This window comes from Pectinophora gossypiella, chromosome 18, assembly GCF_024362695.1.
Source record: "Pectinophora gossypiella chromosome 18, ilPecGoss1.1, whole genome shotgun sequence".
NCBI classification, from domain to species: Eukaryota; Metazoa; Arthropoda; class Insecta; order Lepidoptera; family Gelechiidae; genus Pectinophora; species Pectinophora gossypiella.
This window is the reverse complement of record NC_065421.1, coordinates 10,514,104-10,536,075: the sequence shown is the minus strand read 5'-3', so window position 1 is coordinate 10,536,075 and position 21,972 is coordinate 10,514,104. Positions and strand designations below refer to the sequence as shown.

Below are 21,972 nucleotides of genomic sequence, written 5' to 3'. Positions count from 1 at the left end.
AATATTTAAAATTATGACTTATACTGTTCATAGTATCGATAATTAGTTAATATAACATACCATTAGCTCACGAGTATATCCCAATTGTGGTACATCTACCGCAAGATGAAACACCATGATGATGAGTAACTATCGATACTTCAAAAATATCGATTTTGTCGATAGTATCGATTGATTTTGCAATACACACACACACACACACACACGCACGCGCACACACACGCACGCACGCACGCACGCACGCACGCACGCACGCACGCACGCACGCACGCACGCACGCACGTACGCACGCACCCAAGTACGCACGCACGCACTCACGCACACACACGCACACAAAGTGACAGAGATCTATCGATAGGTCGCAGTATTTCACGTTTCCCTTTCCTATAAAGCGACAAACCGCGATATTGCTTTGCCCTGCTTGCTTTCTCATGGTGTATAGGCTGTTTGACATGCAACGGTTTGGTTAGATATTTCATTTATGTTCAGACTGCTATCGGCTAGACTTAAAGCGGCCGGGGGTAAAGAAAAACATAAGAATGCTAATCATCTAAAAAAGGTCGTAAAAGTCGACTACCTACGGCATAAATAATGAATAATTCGTGTTATGCACCTTTGTACCTCATTTTGTAAACGTAAGTGTTCTTTTGTTTTTAGACGCTTGTGTTTTGTTTGTATATTACAAATCTACGGCTACCGCCAAAAAGTACATTCCTAAAGTAATACTTGTTAAACTGCAAATATAACTATAATTTCTACACTTCTTCTATCGTGTGGGTTGTGAGTTAAATTACCAACCTCATCAACCCTGGTGTCAGGGTTATTATTGAGCTGCCAAAGGCCCCTGACATGGCTCATGTAACGACTACTTACTCATATATGCCAGATGCTGCATATCAGTAAATCGGCATTAGCCGAGGAAACCTAAGGTTTATAAAAATAATAATAATGTCATCCTTACCGTGTTCGGCAATGGCGACTGCTACTCTTCTTCTATCGTGTGGGTTGTGAGGTGGAGTACCAACCTCATCACCCCTGGTGTCAGGGTTACTATTGAGCCGCCAAAGGCCCCTGACATGGCCCCTGGCATGTAACGACTACTTACTTACATCAGTAAATAGTAACTGGGACCAACAGCTTTTTTTGATTTTTTATTTTTTAATTTAAACTAATTAATTTTTATACCACAAAGCCACAAAGTAATTTTTGTGATGTGTACCCACCGGGAATCGAACCTAGGACCTCCGGATCGTGAGCCCAACTCGCAACCACTGGACCACGTAGGTCGTCACTATTACTACATTCCGTAGTTGAGTTTCGATGGTGAATTCTACCATGATAATATAGGGGAATAAAATACTTAAGTCCTCCATACATAAGTGTACACTTTACGACACTGTCTACCTCTTTCCCCGACCCCCATATCCACATAGACAACAGAAAAAGGGTTGAGGGTTGCACCCTCGCGCGTCGGCGGCGTTGCAACGAGATAACTGCACGTGGTATATACCTTTACACTTCCTACGGTTGATATATGCTTACGTTTTTTTCGCAAAACATACAATAGGGGGGGGGGGGGGGGTTAAAATGGCCACATCAAAGAAATTCATCTAAGAAGGCAATGTTGCAGTTTGACATTTGCGCTTACAAAATTAAGTGCGCAAAGCAAACAAATGTCAAATAGCAATATTGCTTTCTTAGATGAATTGCTTCGATGTGGCCATTTTAACCCCCCAGAACTGCTCACGATTATATCCCAATGAAGGTAGTCAGAAGTATATCCATCGCAAAATGAAATAAGTACCCACACGTCACCGAGCTTTCTGTTAGATCAACGTGATAAGTGGTGAGCCGAATCGCCGTCTATAATAGGAAAGTCAAGTTTTTTTTTTTTACGTGACTTATTGTAGATTTGCCGCAGATGGCATTAACTACGGGAGCGCTGAAGGCTCTCACCCGGTACAACGTATAAGACAACAGGCCTGAGGGTGCCTAGTTGGGCGCGAACCTCGGCTCAGGGCGTCGTCTGAGAGGAAAAATATTTGAAAGAATTAATGGACCCAAGTGAGTCGATAGCGATAAGCGCTGATTGAGGGAAATAAGAGTCAAGTGTGTTAGTGAAAACTGTACTAAAGATAAATTGATAACTCACTGATGCAAGTAGTCCGGTACCGGGGTTCGAACCGGCGATCCCCGTTTGAGAAGCGAGCCAGTGTACCACAGGACCATAGTAACTATTACAACATACATAAACAGCCTATACCCGTCCCACTGCTGGGCACAGGCCGCCCCTCAATCAACCGGAGGGGGTATGGAGCATACTCCACCACGCTGCTCCACTGCGGGTTGGTGGAGGTGTTTTTACGGCTAATAGCCGGGACCAACGGCTTAACGTGCCCTCCGAAACACGGAATCATCTTACTTTTTCGGACAATCAGGTGATTCAAGCCTGAAAAGTCCTTACCAAACAAAGGACAGTCTCACAAAGTGATTTCGACAATGTCCCCATCGGGAATCGAACCCGGACCTCGAGATCGTGAGCCTAACGCTTTAACCACTAGACTTAAATTTAATTACATAGATATATAATTATAAATATTTGAATCTGAAACCCAACCCATTATATCGCCATGCTAAGTAGACGACAATCATGCAATAATATTTTAAAAGAACAACATAGAGCATTCTAATATTTCTTTACCGTATTTTATTCTTCTATTCTCAATTTACCGTAAGTACCAAGTAATGTTTTTACAAAGACAATGATTGAAAAAACTGTTCCATTAGCGAGGAAAACTTGATAAATATGTTGAATATAGTTATCTTCAATCTAAATACACCAGGGCTTAGACCAAGAGGACGACCAAATACAATTTGGGCGGATGTAATCAAAGAGGACTGTGCTTGTGCAGTGTCTCCGAAAACGACACGTCCGATAGTGCGAAGTGGAAGAGAAATACGAAGAAGGCAGACCCCACCATCATATGGCAATAATAAATGCCAAGGAGAGAGAGAGAGATAGACAGGGAGTTATATTCACTTAACATTTGTAAGCTTTTTATCGAAAAAAACAATCAACTTCTCTCTAAAAACCCGAATAGCCGCAAAATCGCTGCGCATAGGTTTAAATTCTTTACCAATTTACGCAAAAAGGGTCCAACCCCTTGCTTCGAGCTCGATTCTGCACACCGCCATTGCAAACATTACCTACTTGCAATATCTACATAAAGAACCATTTATAATACATGTTAGTATTATTATAGACAGATGCACTAGTCGCTACGTAATAATCGAAATACGTAATTCTTTCTAATAACCTATACATATACCTTTATACGTACGGCATCTGTGGTCCAGTGGTTGAGCGATGGGCTCACGATCCGGAAACCCCGGGTTCGAATCCTGGTGGGGACATATCACAAAAACCACTTTGTGATCCCCAGTTTGGTTAGGACATTACAGGCTGATCACCTGATTGTCCGAAAGTAAGATGATCCGTGCTTCGGAAGGCACGTTAAGCCGTTGGTCCCGGTTACCACTTACTGTAAGTGAGTAATCGTTACATGAGCCATGTCAGGGGTCTTTGGCGGCTCAATAATAACCCTGACACCAGGGTTGATGAGGCTGGCCAACTTCACAACCCACACGATAAGAAGAAGAAGACCTTCTAATTTCATGGCTAACAGAGATATGCATCTTTTATCTTTGTTTTTGGGTATAAATGATGACCCTTTTGATCACACCAAGGCAGAATTACACGGTCTACCCATTATTATTCTGATTAAAATAAAGAGAAACAATATAGATAGCAACATAATTCTATACATAATATGATCCAAATATCAAGCAGCAATTATTTTTATATATGATTCTGCCGTTACATTGTATTTTGGAATAATTCGTCCCTGACGTCGCAAAGTGACGTATCTCAATTTTTCGGCGGATCTGATTTGCACCTTATGTTATTGTCAATAAGACACAATTTATTTTAGCAGAAAATTGCAGTTACGTCTGTTTGCGACGTCAGGGACGAATTATGTACCCGAGTAGTGAGAAAATAGGTGATTAACACGTTAAAGCTGTACTACGCCATATTGTTTTTGGCGAATCTAGCCTGGAAAGTTCCACAATCATACACATTATCTTTATTTAAAAAAAATATGATTCAAAGTGAAGTGTGTGTTTCGTGCTTCGAAAGGCACATTAAGACTTTGGTCCCGGTTACTACTTACTGATGTAAGTACGTAATCGTTACATGAGTAATGTCAGGTGCCTTTGGCAGCTCACTGATAACCTTGGCACTAGGGTTGATGAGGTTGGTAATCCACCTCATAACCCACACGATAAGAAGATTGTAAATATAGTGTAGTGTTGTATGTTATGCGTGTGTATGTGACATGCTGAATAAAGATATTTTTGAATTTGAATTGAATTGCATATACAAAAGTACCTAACTTCGATGTTCATCATACTTTTCATATAAAAAATAAGGTAAAATTGTGAAGTTAAAGGCAAATTCCTTAAACTTTTTACCTCCGAAAACAGTTAGTAAGTATTACAAGGGGTGGAACCCTTTGCCGCGAGCTCACTTCTGCAAGCGACCATTGCAAACTTCACCTAGGTACACGTAATCTGTACATAATGGAAGCTTTCCGCTTCACATTTTGGGGAAACCGGTTCCATTGGTGCACACAAAGATATGCATGTTGCAAATGTGGAGCTAGATAATTGACGAATTTGGACAAAGCATACTGTAGAACTGTACCAGCTTTGTACGGAATTTCTTCAAATTAGTATTTTTGTCGTGGCCTGTCGTTGTTGAATGTTGCTGTTTGTATGTGGTGGAGTATGCTCCATACGCTTTCCGGTTGGTTGAGGAGAAGCCTGTGCCCAGAAATTCCCAGTAAAAAGTATTCCCGAAAAAAGATTGTATATGTAAGTTACCACTTGTTTACTTTTTATTGGTAAGGCGGTGTTTATGAAGAATAAATTATTGATGAGTTGATAAACCTGTCACTATGCGCTTCAGGATCATGTTAATTTCGAATATTAAATCACTAAAGTCACTAAAGGTTGCCTGGAAGAGATTGCTACCTTAGCAATAAGGCCGCCTGTTGTACTACCAATTTAATTATAATACTAATGTATTTTTAATGTGATTCAAGTGCAATAAAGAGTTTTTGTATTGTATTGTATTGTAAAGGCTGTATGGTCCTGAGATCTTTGCCTGCCTTTTATAAGGTGAATTTAAACAACAACATGGGCTTCATGATCATAATTTTGGAAATGGAAATAAAATATCAAGAGTGGCTATTTGTTGTCTCATTGTGTTGCCTTGTTCACCTTGGCATTACAAACATGACTTCACGTTATAATAACAACATTTTTGTGTATGTTTTGTAAAAAGTGACAAGTAAGTTTAAATTAAAAATATGGTGACAAAATTTGCTTCATTTTGACATAATAGTATTGCAGTCCACAAGTAACATTATTTTTCGTCACCTATTATGTTTCTGTTGTGTAATGAGGGTCCTTGCCAACTTACGATGTATTATTAACTCTATTGACTTTAGTATACAGTTCAATGCTGTAAAATTGTTGTGGGTTATGTAAAACATCAATGAAAATATAGCAGTGGGGATAATTTTATAAGTGTGGTCGATAAGAGGTCGAGTTAGTCGATATTTTGGTAGTGATTAAGATGTTGATTAGGTAGTTTTTTTTTTCAAGCAGTGTTTTGATAAAAGTGTTGTTCTGCGTAAATATTAAAAACTGTGCATTTAAGAAAAAGAAAAAATACAGTTACGACAGTAGAAAGAGGGATGCTTAGATGATTCCCACACGTAGAGAGAATGAATTGAAGTGGTTGAGTTGGAAGAGTGTAGGCGTAAAATCTAGGGTCTTTTAAAGAGCCAGTTCGAGAGTGTTCTATACCTTCGAGCACGTCCATTAGTAGGTAATTGGTCTTTTTATTGAGTTCTATGCGTAAGTAAAAAAATAAAAAGTAATAAAAAGTTTTTGTAATGTGTTATGTATAATCAAGTACAAATATCTATTTAAGTACATAATATAAGTGGACTAAACTATGAATGCTTGCTTTACATTACACTTAAATTGGCACAAAACATTTGAAATATTCTAGTGTTCCCTAAACTACTCTATAAAATAAAAGTAACATCGAAACAACGCGTAACCCCAGTCTTTTACTTTTTACGCGATAAAAAACGCGGGAAAAATCTTGTACGCTTTCCGAGTGCGCGCGAAACTCAAAGCAGATACAGAGACCGGAAACAAGCAAACCACAGCGTAAAAATATTTGTTTATTTGTTTTTTATTTATTTGTTAACAGGGCAGACGCACGGCATCTGGCCAGTGCGCCACGCAAAATGACGACATTCGATAGACAATTGTTGTTGTGTACTCAAGCAGACGCTATATTCTTTTGTTTTTACTTTCTTTTTCAGTCGTGCGCCTCTGTTTCGCGCCAGTATGCGCTAGATTACTTTTAAATTATTCAAGGGCATTGGCTACGCCGGACGGAATCAGCTTTGTCGTCAGAACTCAGAACGCTTTAAATACCTACTTATTTCTGGTTGAACAAGTCTGAATCAAAGAAAGATAAGTAGGTAAGTACCTATATAAATGGGTGGATCACCGGGTCCAATATAAATTATACAGTACTAATCTTGAAATAAAAATATACTTAAGTAGGTACTCAAAATAATAAAATAAAAAAGTACCTTAAATAAATAAGTTCTATTTTCATCATATTTACCTCTATAATTTGAATTAAGAATTATGATTTAGGTCGACAATTTCTAAAATAAATATAAAAAAATATTTTAAGCTGCTTATATTTACTTAAAGATTGTGGCAAAGTGACATACTTACCTATTAATAATTGGCGCTGTCTTCAGTCATTACATTAGTCGTTGAAAACAAAAAAGGAACACGAACGAACACCATCTGTAAGTACGTATTCGAAAATCGTCCAACATTGATCAAATAGATTCTAAACTATGACCATTTCTAGTCTAATTTCTCTACAAATCTCGACTTCACTTCAAATCACTTAACCATCATCATCCCATCTGCCCTTATCCCACTCTATAAGTATTACGGGGTCGGCACAACATGTATTCTTCAAATCACCTAACCAACAGTTTTAAATTCTAATTGACCTCTTTCCCAGTGTTCACTTCGTGATGGCGGCGCGAAAACTCCATTCTGACGCGAATTTCAAAAATGGAACAATAACAGCTAACTCGGCCACGGGCGCGCTAAAAAGACGAGAACGCCAATATTTACTGACGATCGCCATTCGACACGTATCGACGGCATTCTTTCGTCGGCTGCTTGACATGAGAATCGATTTTATCCGTTTTTAATTTTCGAATTCGGTAACGAATGAGACTGTTTTGTTAACAGAGTTTTGGTTTTTGAACGATTAATTGTTACACGTTTATGTTGGTTGTATTCATTCAAAAAATGATGAATTAATTTGGGCAATGGGCTGATAACCTATCACTGTAGCACCACACGCGCTGGTTTATCATAATAATAATATCTACCTTGAAACACATAGTAGTGACTGCAAGTTGACTTACCTATCACATTAGAGTATAAGGTAAGTCTAAAGTAAGAAAGAAAGACAAAAAGAAAAAAATGATTTCTATGTTGTACGCCACATTACAAACATAAACGTAAACACAACATAAAGACAAAGTCATCTTAAGTTGTATTAATATAACAGGTATTTTAAACTGACAAAACATAAAGCGATATTATACTGTTGACATAATTATCGTTTTGTTGATTTAAACTGTAGTAGACCCTTGTTTGCTCAGAAGGTTCTAGATAAATATGTATATCGATTTCATAAAATAATCAATAGGAAATCAATCGCTACTGATGTCTTGTTTGGTTTTGGGCAGATGTTGTTTAATGTGTAAGTAAATAGTATTGCCACAAGCAGCTGATATTACAAAGTATAATTGATTAAAATGTTTAATTAGTGCAAGCAGCACTTTCATTTTCTTGGTAATTTGTATCATAATTGTCCATATTTTTATGTTATATTAATTATGCACATGTTAGATAAAAATATGCAATTAAAACATTCAGCGATTACTGTAAAACAAAATATACAAAAATGTATGTAAGTAACATGCAATAAATGAATATGAATATGAATAATCCTATGTTTAGTTATATAAGTTAACATGTCAATTGATTTAAAACTTTGACCCAAAAACGCGGGTGTGATGCGCTAATGTCCTTTAGGCGTTACTTAGGTTATGCTTAGGTTGTTTTACTTCCTTTTTTAAATATTATTATAAAAAAGCGTGGGTCCTATATTTTTTAATTTACGTAGATATCCTCAGACGAACCTTAATATAATTGAACAAATTGTAAGCCTCACATTACATTTCTCCATTATAATTATTAAACTTATACCACTTTATCCACCATTATTTCCACATGCATCATAAAACAGCCGAACTCGACTTATAATTACAACAAATAACACCTAAAGAACGGTACGAAAACTCGAAAATAAATACGTCTAAAATTATACGCGGGAAAAACATCCGCCATCTTGCCTCCGCTAGGCGTCACAAGCGACCTTTTTGCGAAAAAAAGACGTAAGTGCGAGACTATACCTACATCTATTATACCCAAAGTGATTAAGCATAGAATGTCCGCTTGCAAAACTCTACCTTAGGGTGCGGAAACGAGGGTGGATTTTAAAACGAGATGTTTTTTTCGGGTTACCCTCCCACATACAGGGATTTCTTACATGGTGATATATTATTAATATCTCTGGGTGGAGAAAAATGGCCTGTTGTAGGGTCGTGCGTTATTGTGAGCCCGGTGTGCCAAATGGCTTGGATTATAATGCGACCCTTTATCTACACGGGCTTAGGTAGGTAGGTGTTTTATATTATCTCTTTGTTTATGCTATACATTTGTTTCCTCGTTGTTGTATTTATTTCCTCGTAGGGCTTTGGTAGGTGAACAAAATTACTTTTTAACGCTGTTGCCATCACTTCAATGTTTACAGAGACGGTGCCTATTCAATTTTTGTAATGATTTTGTTATCATCATCACCATTATCCCGTTTTCACGGTGTTCGCTTACCTAACCTGAAGATTGGGCAGGTACGGAATACAGAAGCGACTGCCTGTCTGACCTTCCAACTCAATGAAAATGGATGAATGAATGTTGTAATGATTTTGTTATAAAAACTGGAATCGTTACGCGAGGCGCGTTTTTATTCAAACTCCCGCTTTCCGTCTCCGAACCGAACCTCTAGCTGCATAAACTTAGAGAAAATTGTCTTATCCAATGCGATTGACTAAATAACATACCATATTCCAGCTATGCGAGTCTATAAGACCAACTGCATTTGGATGTAAACGATCGTTAGTGAACTCTATCTAGGCTAAATCAAGGCAAACGGCGAAGTCGCTGTGATGTTCCGAATATCCGTATCCGTATCTGTATCCGCGGATATCCGAGATAAAAGAAAAATCCGTATCCGTATCCGTGTCCGTTACTTTTCACGCGGATCTTTTTCAAGTGATTAAGTAGAATTATTAAATAAAAAACTATAAAATTCCATTCAGATTGTTTTTATTTCTTAAAACCTTTATATTGCAAACATTTAGATAGATAGATCTTTATAATGAAAGCAAGATAAAATATCACTTTTATAACAATGAAATAACTAAAACTTTAATCATTTTTTTTAAGATAATAAAGATCCGTATCCGTATCCGCGGATCTTTACACTAAATATCCGTATTCAGATCCGCATCCGCGGATATACATTTTTAACGATCCGGCACATCACTAGTCGCTATAGTAGTACCTATTGTTACCATTTATAACACATTTTTCGAACATAAACAGCCTATATACGTCTCACTGCCGACCACAGCCCTCACCTTAATTAACTGGAGTGGGAATAGAGCATGCCGCATCATGCTGCTCCACTGCGGTTCGGTGGAAGTGTTTGGCCTAGTAGCCCAGGACCAACAGAGTAACGTGTCTTCTTACTTTTTCCGACAATCAGATGATTCAAACCTGCAATATCTTTACCACACAAAGGACAGTCTCCTTTCTGAAATTTCGATAATGTCCCCATCGGAAATCGAACCCGGACCTCCAGTCAGCCCAACCACTACACCACGGAGTCTGTGATATTACGAACTAAAAATTACTGACGCAAATTGTGCTCTGAACTAAACCAATTTATTGACAAGTTATCCGCTTGCTGTCTGAATCACTTTATGTTCTGTATTGCGACATTCCAATTGTATTCGTGGGTATATTTAAATGTACTTAGTTGTAATTTGCATTATAAGATATTTTTCACATTGAGTTGAAAACTAAGTCCACAATTATTAGTAAGTATTAAAAATTCGAAAATCAAAACAACTCACAAGTTCACGTGTTTTTAAGGATTGACAGAAAAATATTCATAATACTTACGAGTATTTGGAATCGAAAATAAAAATCATTGTAGAGGTATAATCGTAATTATGAGGTTTTTAAATTTTAATATTTATGTTCCAAATTCAAATAACAAGGATTCAAAGCGTCCCCCTCCACCAATAGGTTTCAGACATTATCATTCCGAGAGTCTTAACAAGTTGATATTTTTGTTTTATGGCGACCGGAATTCGAATGTTTTAAGTATGTTTTAGGTTACCTGTATCACTTTTTCGACCAATAGATTTGAGACAAGTCATATTCGACGCATTTTAGTAAGTAGATATTTATTCTCATGGCGAACTATCCTCAAACGGTTCGTCATATTCGTCATATCCATCCATTGACTTTGTATCTTCACTTTACTTTCTTCTTTTTTACTTGAGGCTCTGTCCACCCCATTAATGATATCGGGGGTGAGTTTATTGGGCGATAGGCTGTTTGATCACTTATCATGGCTTGTCTCATACAGCTACGGGCTTTAAAACTGTGTGTTTTAAAGAAAAATCGATCGTGTTGATGCTATACTCGTCCTTGTTAAAATGGTTGTACTTATAAGAAAAGGTATTCCCCTTTTTCTGTCTCGTGTAAATGTGAAGTATTCACCGGGGATAAAGCTTGGACATTCGATACGACACTCTTTCGTGTTTTGTTTTATAGTCCTCTAGCATATTTTTACTTCCCTTGTAATAAGTACACGGCGAAAAAAGAATAGGGTATGTTAGATAGAAAAGAGTGGTTCCACCTAATATCGACTGATACATGACTATGCTCTTCTTCTTCTATCGTGTGGATTGTGAGGTAGATTACCAACCCCATCAACCCTGGTGTCAGGGTTATTACTGACCCGCCATAGGCCCCTGACATGACTCATGTCACGACTACGTACTTACATCAGTAAGTAATAACCGGGACCAACGGTTTAATGTACCTTCCGAAACACGGATCATCTTACTTTCGGATCAGCCTGTAATGTCCTAACCAAACTAGGGATCACAAATTGATTTTTGTGGTTGTGTGAGATTCAAACCCGGGACCTCTGGATGCTAAGCCCAACGCTCAACCACTGGACCACCCGTCCGTTACCTTTTCCTTATCGTCTTGGGAGTTCATATCAAAAAATAAAACTGAAACATAAATGTAAAATATTATTATGTATTTTAGATATGTAAAGATCAACCTTAATGCATAGACACTACACCCCACATAACTGGCTAGACCGAAATACATACATAGAGACACCCTCGTCTATTTGTCTACGATATAATAAAATATTATAATAATAGTAAAATAGGGTTGCCTTTGTCCATTTACCTAACGATAAAAAGGGGAATCAGATATAAATAATGTATTAATTCAATGTTTATTATTCCGATATCTGATCTGGGGTTGGTTGTGGTTATGTAAATAGGTAGCTATGTAAATGGCGGTGTACTATTTTATGTGTTTGTAATAAGTAGAAAATAAAGATATGGGTGATATGGGAAACATGGTTGATAAGGGTGATCGGAGTGGTTTGTATTCGTATACTTAATAATGTATATATTTTGTTAATTATAATTTTAGCTACTTTGGTGCATCTACAATTAACCTAAATATTATTTTATTTACTTTTAGTGCTTTAATTTATTGATAATTTGTTTCTGTGTGGTAAAATATTTGTAGGTGTACAATGACATAATTGTGAAGTATTTGTTAAGTTAATTTAAATTTGTAATTACATTAAAAGCCAAAGAATGTGAAATAAATAAATGGTAAAGATATATATGTATATTCTTTTTTAATTTTAATTTAATTTAAATATATTCGTATTTTAAAAATTTAAAATATTATAATATTTATAAATTTATTAAAATATTATACTAAAATAAAATTGTTTATAAAGTATCATTTAACTGATGGTAACGCCATCTCCTAGGGTTATCCCCTTTTTGTACAAATTATTATATATATTATTTTTTCATCTATTTAGCCAGTTTGGAAAGTGACTCAATCTTCAATCTAGCTGCAGCACACGGACCAATACTAATTAATTATACATTCATGGGGTGCGCATGAGCAAGAGGTGACCGTGGTACTTCAATAGAATAAGTATAGATGGCGATAATAAATTTAAATAACTTGTCAATAACTGTAAAAAAAATACATCGGTACACTTAAAGATGTTTTAAAAAAAAGTGGCATAAAATACAAATGTATTATTTTTCACAAAATCCAAAAACAGTAAAATTATTGTCTCTACAGATTTACAACAGACACGTGAAACGCCTAACAAAGGTAAGTACATTTATCGCGTGATTGCATTCTTGACTCTATATTGCCAGTCTACCGCAGTAAGGCATATGAACTTAACAACACAAACACTATTATAAACCATTGCACAATGAAATTAAATTTATATCGAGATTAGAAAACAACTTGCTTAGAAATATCACGCTACTCGACACTAGATGGCGCTGTATCCATTTAGAAACTAAAACTTTGATTTACAGTTCAAGCTATATCCATTTTATAAAAATGAGAAAAAATTACAAAAATGAGAAAGCAATTAATACTTACGTGTAATGCTGTTAATGTTTTAAATAGACAACATTTTTTTAGTTCCCTAAAGTTTGAACAGATGGCGCCATGTATCGTAGCAGTAGACCTGCTACGAGATTCGTAGCAATTTCGTGTGTTTTTCGGAAAATGTTTTATATTTATTGTAGGAATAGACACCATAATTGCTTGTAAAGGATAATGTATTTTTTTGATAATTATATATTTTTTTCGTCGTATCTTATAAGAAAGTGAAGGAATTGGCCTTTGATAGTCACGAATGGAGAATGCTACACCGACAAGAGCATAGCTCTTAAATTAGTGATGTGATATTTTATTTATTACTTAGAGCATTATTATTTTTTACATTTCAGTTGAAAATGAAACAAAATGAAGGTAGAAATGTAATCTATACGTACTGTCACATTTTTTTTCTCCTGGGCTGTAGCAATTAATATTTTATTAACGTGTCCTTGTTAATTGGAGATGTCTCTCCACTAATATTTTACAGAAGAAATAAATAATGATTGAATAAATTGGAAATAATACCTTTTTTATGCAAACAATTCTGGCACGCTCCTTGTTAATACGTAGATATGTATTATGTTAGTAGATGCTAACTTCACGCTTTTAATCTCATACGGTGTGGGCAGACTAATCCGTAGTCAGTCCTAATAAAACTATGATTATCTGACTTTCAATGTATGTCCTTAGAAAGCCAATTATACATATTATAGTTTTAATATTGATTGAAAAAAATACTGTTTCTCAGTACCTATTATAAAAAAAAAATACAGTCGGGACCACAATTTCATTGCAAAGTTGGAATATTTGTACAAGTTTAGTATCTTGTAACTGTACGTACATAAACTCCCGCCCGTAATCCCTAATGGGGTGGGCAGAGTCTCAGGAACCCTTAGATACAAAGTTAAATATTAGCCATGTAATGGTCCAACATACCAGGACACAACTCCTAAGTCGGTTTCTACGACATGTCTAGGAAAAAAATCTGAGAGCGTTTTATTCATCATAGCGTATGAGTGTGTGTAACCGATGCTATATAGGTACTCGTAACGCATCCATACTTAGTTACTTATACAAAAAGTGACACAGCATTAGGATTCTCAACTCATCATCACCGAAACGCTTCGCAAACTGAATTAATCAGAAAAAAATATTCACGAAAAATTATCTAACAAAAAAGGTGGAGTTCAAATTTTTGCACCCAAATTCATATCTCAAACGGCCTGTTTACTAGCACACGCAAAACTGCATCCATGATTAGTCAACGTCAATTTTATGTACAACCTCCCTTTGTCCCACAGCTCCATTTGTTCAGCATATAGCGGTGACATCTCATTATGTACCGCTAGTACATAATCCCGCTATCTAGGACTTTAGCACGCAAAAATCTAGCACTAGGTGCATGTCCCGCGCCACGCACACAGCCACACACACGCACACACGCACGACCAAGGAGCGAGACGCGTGCGAGAACAAGACAGGCATAAAAAACACCCGCTGGTGTGAGGTGCTGCCCCCAAAAAAAGCACCAAAAACGCAATCTGCGCAACTATACGGCGCAGAATCGTTAACGACACCCGCTCTCTTTATCGTATACGCCGGGCCTCCTATATTTCTATTTTTTCTCCGTCCACCATTAGGCTTAAGACGGTTTTCATCCCACGCGATATTCACCCGCAACTAAACTCCACTAAGGCCTAGTTTCGCAGTCCGGAACTGCGGCGGTTATCGTCCGCGTCGGGCGCCGAACGCACACACTCGCGCCGGAACAGAAATAACGATCGCATTTTTGACCGAAAAGGACAGACAGATGGCTGAAAAGAGAAGAAAAAAATGACGACCATTTTGCTTGGCGAGGTACGGCGAGGCGAGGTTATGTATGCCGTCTTTTTTGAGAAAAAAACCAACCAAAACAAATGCACGTGGTCGGGTGTTATGACCGGGGCCGCGTTCTGCCGTCGACGGAGAGATGCCGTTGCTATCGGCATTTTTCTCGAGTTTTTAGTTGCGAAAAAAATTACGCGGTGGCGCTTTCGTCGCGGAGTTATTCTAGCGACCAAAGTTGGTATGAGCCTTACAACTTATGTCCTATATTCCTGCATATGTAATGTTGAAGATGTATGAAGTATTTGGTATTTGGACAGATATTTTTCGCTCCTCAAAGTCTCTAATACTGTTTCTACAACAGACAACCTGTCTCTGTGTTACATAAAGAAACCTAAGTACCTTTATTATCATGATAGAAGAATGATTTTTATATAATCTTATTGCTTAAGATGTATAAATGATTAATTATCGTTAATTATCTCTAGGCACGACAATAATTTTACCCGTATGCATATTACATTCTTATGTATTTTTTAAAAAGGAATACGTTCCACTGTAGGGCACGGGCCTATGTAGGCCTAGAATTGTAATTGTTTAAAGAATTACTCACCCCTAGAGTTATCACGTTTGTCACAGGGTCCGCTTACCTATCCCGAAGATTTGACAAGTCAGGTTTTAACAGAAGCAACCGTCTGGTCTGACCTTCCAACCGGCGAAGGGAAAACTAGCGCAATACTGGTTAGGTCACATAACATACCTCCGAAACTAATCTCTTTGGATGTGGGTTTCCTCATAATGTTATCCTTCACCGTTGAGCACGTGATAATCATATAAGATCCAAACGTGAATTTGGAACAAATTCTAAAATCATTGGCGTAGGTCCGTTTTGGAATTCGTACCTGCGCCTTCACAGTGAGTCGAGCGCTCTTACGATTCGGCTACAATGGCTTTAAAGAAGTACGCCAAATACTCCAATTAGCAAGAGTTTAGATAAAAAATATTTTTCTGTATTTTTATAGGTACTTACGTCGTTTTGAGAACGAAATTACTGAAGCCTTTGGGCCACTCTCGAAACTGTAAGTTCGAAATCAGCTTCGAAAACATACTTAATTGTTTTTCTTTTACCGAATCCCTTAATTCTGTTTTCGAAGCTGATTTCGTTTAAATAAATACTTATTGGTACCTGCTTAGAAACTCTTTGACAAGAAATAATATCCTGAACACTTACCAACAATACAATTTTATCAAAGCTCAATAATACAGGGTGTTAGTGACATCGTAACGAATATTGAGGGGGTTGATTCAGACCATGATTCTGAGTTAATATCAAGTGGAATTTCCGTCGCAAAATTCATGATTTTATATTCGTTTTTTTTTAATTATTTTCAATTTTATACTTTTGCGCTGGAAAATTCCACTTGATATTGACTGAGAATAATGAGCTGAATCATCACTCTCAGTATTCGTGAAAACTTATGTTTTTTCAATTCTTTTCAGTTCCATACTTTTGCGACGGAAAAAATCCACTTGATATCAACTCAGAATCATGGTCTGAATCATCACTCAAAGTTTTCGTTACGTTGTCACTAACACCCTGTATATGAGTAGGTAAGTAGATAAATCACCCGGGGTGAGAGGACTGTTTTAAAAAAGACAATTTAATTGAATTTAAAACTATTTATTTAGAATAAGACACACGTATTGTCTAAAAGAAGTTCAGCTTAAGACTACTTTAAAAACTAATGGGAAGGGACCAAGCGTCTGATCTCATCACGGCTTATCTTATGCAACGTAGCGCATTCTCTAGGCAGTCTAGACGCTTCATGAGCTTATCTTGGTGAATGTGCAACGTGGCGCATTCTCCAGGCAGTCTGGACGCTTAACTCCTCCCTCCATAACTTCGAAATTCTCAGGGGATGATTTTTGAGACTGAGAATTTCGACGTCTTCTTAAAGTTATGAAGATACCGATAAAAATTGTTAAAACTAAGATTATATATAAAAATAGAGTTCCTATACTAATGCTATTTATATTTACCGCACTTACACTTTTATCACTTTCACTTAGCACAACACTGTCAGCTTTTTTTAAGGCGTACGACAACACTTGGAGATGTCGCAGGTCGACCTCATCCAAGTTGATAGGCTTCCAGGGCGATGCTGCTGCTGAAGTTGGGATTTCCGGAAAATTTATAAGAGGTAACTTGGGATATAGTATTGGAGATGCTTCGGAACTATGATGCCTCAGTGTGACGTCATCGATTTTTAGTTCGCAGTTATCATCGATCACAGCCAGGTAAGTACCTCTGATGTAGATTCTGCTCATCTCACTTCCACAGCGTGTCTCCAAAAGGATGTTGGCTTTAGAGTAGAGAATCCATCGATTAGGTTGTATGGGCTCTACTTTAATTGTCTTCACTTCCACCAGGATAGGATAACAGGTGGTAATATTCATAGTAAACTTCATTAAGTCCGCCACACAGGTATCCTCCATGGATCTTGGGGGAATGTGTTCTTCGTAGCAAATAAAGAAGCCTCTCTCCAACTCTTTGCAGCGTTTGGTGAGTGAGAATGTGTTCGAACCATTCGCAATAAGGTAAGGTTGTTTTGGGATAATTAGGACGGATTGATTTAGGTTGTTCGTAATAGGTAGAGGAAAGACGTGATAATAATCGTATATTCCCTTTTTGACCAAGGGAACTTCGATGATAAAGACTATCTGATTTTCTTTGATATATGCCTTAATCTCTACACACTGCTCTATTTTAATTAAATTTACATAATTTACGGGATATGCAAGGCTCTCTTTACGTTCAATTTTTCCTAAAACAGTTACAAATTCGTCAGTGTCTAATATTGACTGGTGGAGAGTTCCCATTTTGCTAAATGCTATTGCTGTTTCTATTTCATCCAATCTGATATACAACATTTGGAAGTTATGTAAAAATAAATTGTAAATATGAATTAATCTATTGTTTGTAAAATTTGTCATTGACTCATTCAGTATTTTTCTAATGTCCCAAATTTCCCTATCCAATTGGATGAAATTATTTTTTGTTACATTGCTGTTATTCGTAAATGTCCCCAACATTTCAGTGACCAGACTCATTTTCTTTAATTCTGAAATTTGTCGAGTTTTGAGTTCATTTAACATTTTATCATACTTCACAGCATCCTCATTGTCCAAGTTGCCAGTTATTACTTTTATAAGTGACCCTAAAGGGTTTAGTAGTCCACGTTTTATTCTTTTTGATGGATTTAATTGTCTGAGTTTAGTGAAAGTTATGTGTTTTAGGTGATCAGTTTGACTTTTGACATTCGCGAGTTCGAAATTAAAAACATTCTTGCCAAAATGGTTTAGGACGTGTTTGTTGAGGTTCGCATAGCGGTTGAAATTAAACTCTATATCATCGTATACTAAACTTAAATCTAGATTCTTAATTATTATCCACTTATCGTAACTTATAATAGCAGTTCCCTCTTTTACAGGAAGTATCCCGGGATTGTGTTCAATCCGTTGTAGCTTGGCCTCCTCCTGGCTCTGGCTCAACTGGACCACCAGCAGGAGCACGACCCTGTGGAGGACGACGAATGTCCTTAATAGGTACATTGGTATTACGGTTCCTAACATCGACAGGTACTACATTCCTACTTATCTCTCCAACCACTTCTGCTTTTTGAAACCGGGGCTTATCTTTACCGCGTCTTGTGTTTACCCCTTTTATAAATATCGTGTCTCCTTCTGCTAGATTAAACCCTGTCTCTCCTCCCCGTCTTTCTTTAACCTTTTCCTTTTTTTTTAGCATTTCCTCCGTCATATATTTATACAGATATTTGGTTCGTCTCGCGTGTTCGGCTACCAGTTTTTGCGTGTAATATTTGTCAAACTCGACGTTAAAAGCATTAGTACAGTCGGTATGTCCAAATACGACTTCAAAAGGTGTAAGTCCTGTTGTCGAATGTATGGTGTGATTGTACGCCATTATTGCGTATGTCATGATCGAAGTTGCGTCCGTAATTTTCTGCTCATATTTCGCAAGGCGATAAATTTCTAGGATGGTAGAGTGAAATCTTTCGATCATGCCCATAGAATTCGGGTTATGAGGTGTCCCTATGTGTAAGTTTATTTTATAAAATTTTAACGTTTCTTTCATTAATGTATTATTGAACTCTGATCCGGGATCAGCGCTTATCTTCTCAGGGACACCGTAGAATGAAAAGTATTTTATCAGAGCTCTTACTACTTCCGGTGTAGAGCGATTAGGAATTTCGAAAGCCTGTCCTAGTTTACTAAACGCATCAATGATGGTCAGGAAGTATTTCCCTTCTATTGAGAACAAATCCATAAACAATTCTTGGAAAGGTTTTGTCTGCGTCTGTGTCAACTGCAATTCAGGTTTGTATGGTTTGCGGTCGTACTTCATTGCTTTACAAATTTCACACGCGTTTATCACGCTACTGACTGTTATGTTCATATTGTTCCAGTAGTATACGCGTTTCAGCTTCATGAGAGTTTCGTTGATTCCTCGATGACATGTCTTACTCTCGTGGTATTTTAAAACAATTTGTCGTTGCTCTTCTTCGTCCTCTACATGTATAACTCTTTTAGTGCATTCAAATAGTTTGACTGTCCCTTTTCTAAAAAGTTTTATAGCCGCTTGTGTAAACTGTTTACGGTGAATTTCATTTTCAAAATATATGAAATGCTTAGTTTTCGGTTTTACATATTCTTTTAGGAATTGAGTGACCAAATCTGGCCTATTTGTTGGTAAATGTGCTTCTAATATCTTTTGATTGTTACTAGAGATATTCTTTACAGCCGTTTCGTTTCTGTTCCATGTATAAATTAACATCTGATTAGGTTTAGAGTCTATGGCTTCGTTTAGAATAGGTATGCCATTTGTGTCCATGTCTGGTGCCGAATGAACAGTTTGTGATAGAGACATGTTACTCATCGTTCCTTCTGGTATTGTAATGGTGCTTTCAGAAGGCGATAATATAGGGTACTCAGTTTCTAACTCATGCTTTGTTGTTTCTTCTTTCTCTCCACTGCTTATTGATATTACTTCGTCTTTCCGATTTGGTTGCGCGTTACTTAACCTTTCAATTTCAGAGACCACATCATCCAAGTAAGAATGTAATCGTCTTTCAGATTCGTCTACATTCACCTGCATGGATTCAGTATCGTCTTTACCTAAAGCATTTAGCCTTATATGGGATAACGCGTCCGCGTTGATATTTTGCTTGCCATTCTTGTATGTCACTATTGCGCTCGGCATACGCACGTCTTTACCGAAATCTACGAAATTAATAATCGCTTCTCCATCTTTCAGGTCCGCAGGAATCGTCACGCGTGTTTCAGTACGTGGTTGAAGCTGCACTTCATATGGTGGGTTATATATTATTGGTATTTCTACATTTTTCGTTCGGAGAACTTGATTCTGCATATCGATTGTGGCGCCTAGTTGTTTTAGAAGGTCGGAACCGATCAAGCCATCGTAGCGATTATCGACGTCATAAACATAAAACTTATGTTGTAACATGCTCTTAAAAGTTTTCAGAAGGGGTATGACGATGACTTCGTCGTGTCTGCTACGAGCGTGAGTGCTTACAACCTCGAAGGGTTCGAAGAACTTATAGTTGGCGAAGAACTCGTCAACTTTCCTTGGGCTGATAAACGATCGAGTGCTTCCCGTGTCTATCATAAAACGAGCATTTATCTCAGGTAAGTTGATGTGTGGTAATTTTAATAAGCTATCACAATTAAGATTTACTATCTCGGGTTGTTGGGTGCGGCCGGCTCGTGAAAATCCGGGGTAGTTTTTGGTTGTTTCCGAGCTGGTCGGCTCTTCATACAGATCGTAATATGCTTCATAATCTCCTTCATTTGGATGACAGTAAGTTTCCGCAAGTTCATAGTTATAGAAAAGGTTATTATTACCTTCAGGTTCATTTAACATGTACTGTCTTGTTGCTGTTCGCATAGAGACATCAGTGTCCAATGGTTTGGAGTTGTTTACAGGGGGTCTGTATCCCTGAGGCTGGGGTGGAATCCCGAACCGATACTGATTGGGAATCCCGAATTTGAAACCCTGTGTGTTTTGATTGAAGTTGGGTCTCAAACCTTGAGGTTGGGGAATACCGAATTTAAATTGAGGGTTTGGTTTAAAATTATTTTGGTTTTGGGTCAGGTTTGGCTTATAGCCCATCTGCTGTGGAATCCCAAATTTAAATTGAGGATTTCCAGGTAATGGCATCCGGAACTGTTGTAAAGCACTTGGTCGAAAGACAGGTGTATTTTGTGGAATATTAAATTTAAAATTCTGGGGTTGAACATTTTGAGAATTTTGTGGTTGTACATTATGTGTTGAAGTTAACTGTTTGTGTTTAGAGTTATATTGGTGCTGGAAATTCACCTCTTCAGTTACGATGCCTAACGCATTTTCGAGAGTGGAGCAACCTTTTAGGCGAACAATACGTATTAGGTTTTCCGGAAGGTTATATAGAAAAACATTGAGCGCGCTGTTATTGTAAATGATCATTTTGGCTGCTTTTACGCCTTCGTCGGTCAACCGGTTTACTTTAGCAAATAAGGCGCTGCGAACATGTTGAATGCGGTTACAGAACTCATTGTAGGACTCCCCCGACTTTATTTTCATGCTCTCGAGTTCAATACTAATGCACTCCTCTGAGCGTGGGTCACCGAAATGCTGAAGTAACACAGATTTCAATGCATCCCAGGACGTTATGTCTTGTCTCTCACTGATAAGGGTAGCTGCTCTATCTACAAGCCTACTACTTATACAATGGAAAAGGTATGTGCTCTGAGCAAGGTTACCCTGTATCGTGTAACTATCTAGTACATATTGAGCTTTAGATAAGAATAAATTAAGCTGTTCAGGTTGACCACTAAACTTCGGTATCAAACACAGCATTTCTTTGGGAACTAACGTTACTTGAGCCATATTTAGTTTTATAACGAAACACACACAAAATAAAATAAATGTAACAAACAAAAGTAATAAAAATACTTAAAAGTTCACTTATCACCTATTTTAGTGCGATATGTGAAAATCAGATATTCTTT

At 37.3% G+C, this 21,972-nt stretch overlaps 1 protein-coding gene across 1 annotated transcript in view; it reads right to left on the bottom strand.

Annotated features, from left to right (window-relative positions):
- The window catches only part of LOC126375091 (uncharacterized), a 91,402-nt gene extending 70,439 nt beyond the window's left edge, over window positions 1-20,963 (bottom strand). Inside the window, exons 1-4 of the mRNA XM_050021934.1 lie at window positions 20,179-20,963; window positions 19,737-20,079; window positions 17,190-17,383; window positions 16,933-17,051 (exon numbers count right to left, since the gene is read on the bottom strand). Of these exons, the coding sequence (XP_049877891.1) occupies window positions 16,933-17,051; window positions 17,190-17,383; window positions 19,737-20,079; window positions 20,179-20,869 (1,347 nt within the window). The 5' untranslated portion in view covers window positions 20,870-20,963. The remainder of the gene's footprint in view (window positions 1-16,932; window positions 17,052-17,189; window positions 17,384-19,736; window positions 20,080-20,178) is intronic.
- Window positions 20,964-21,972: the final 1,009 nt, after the last annotated feature.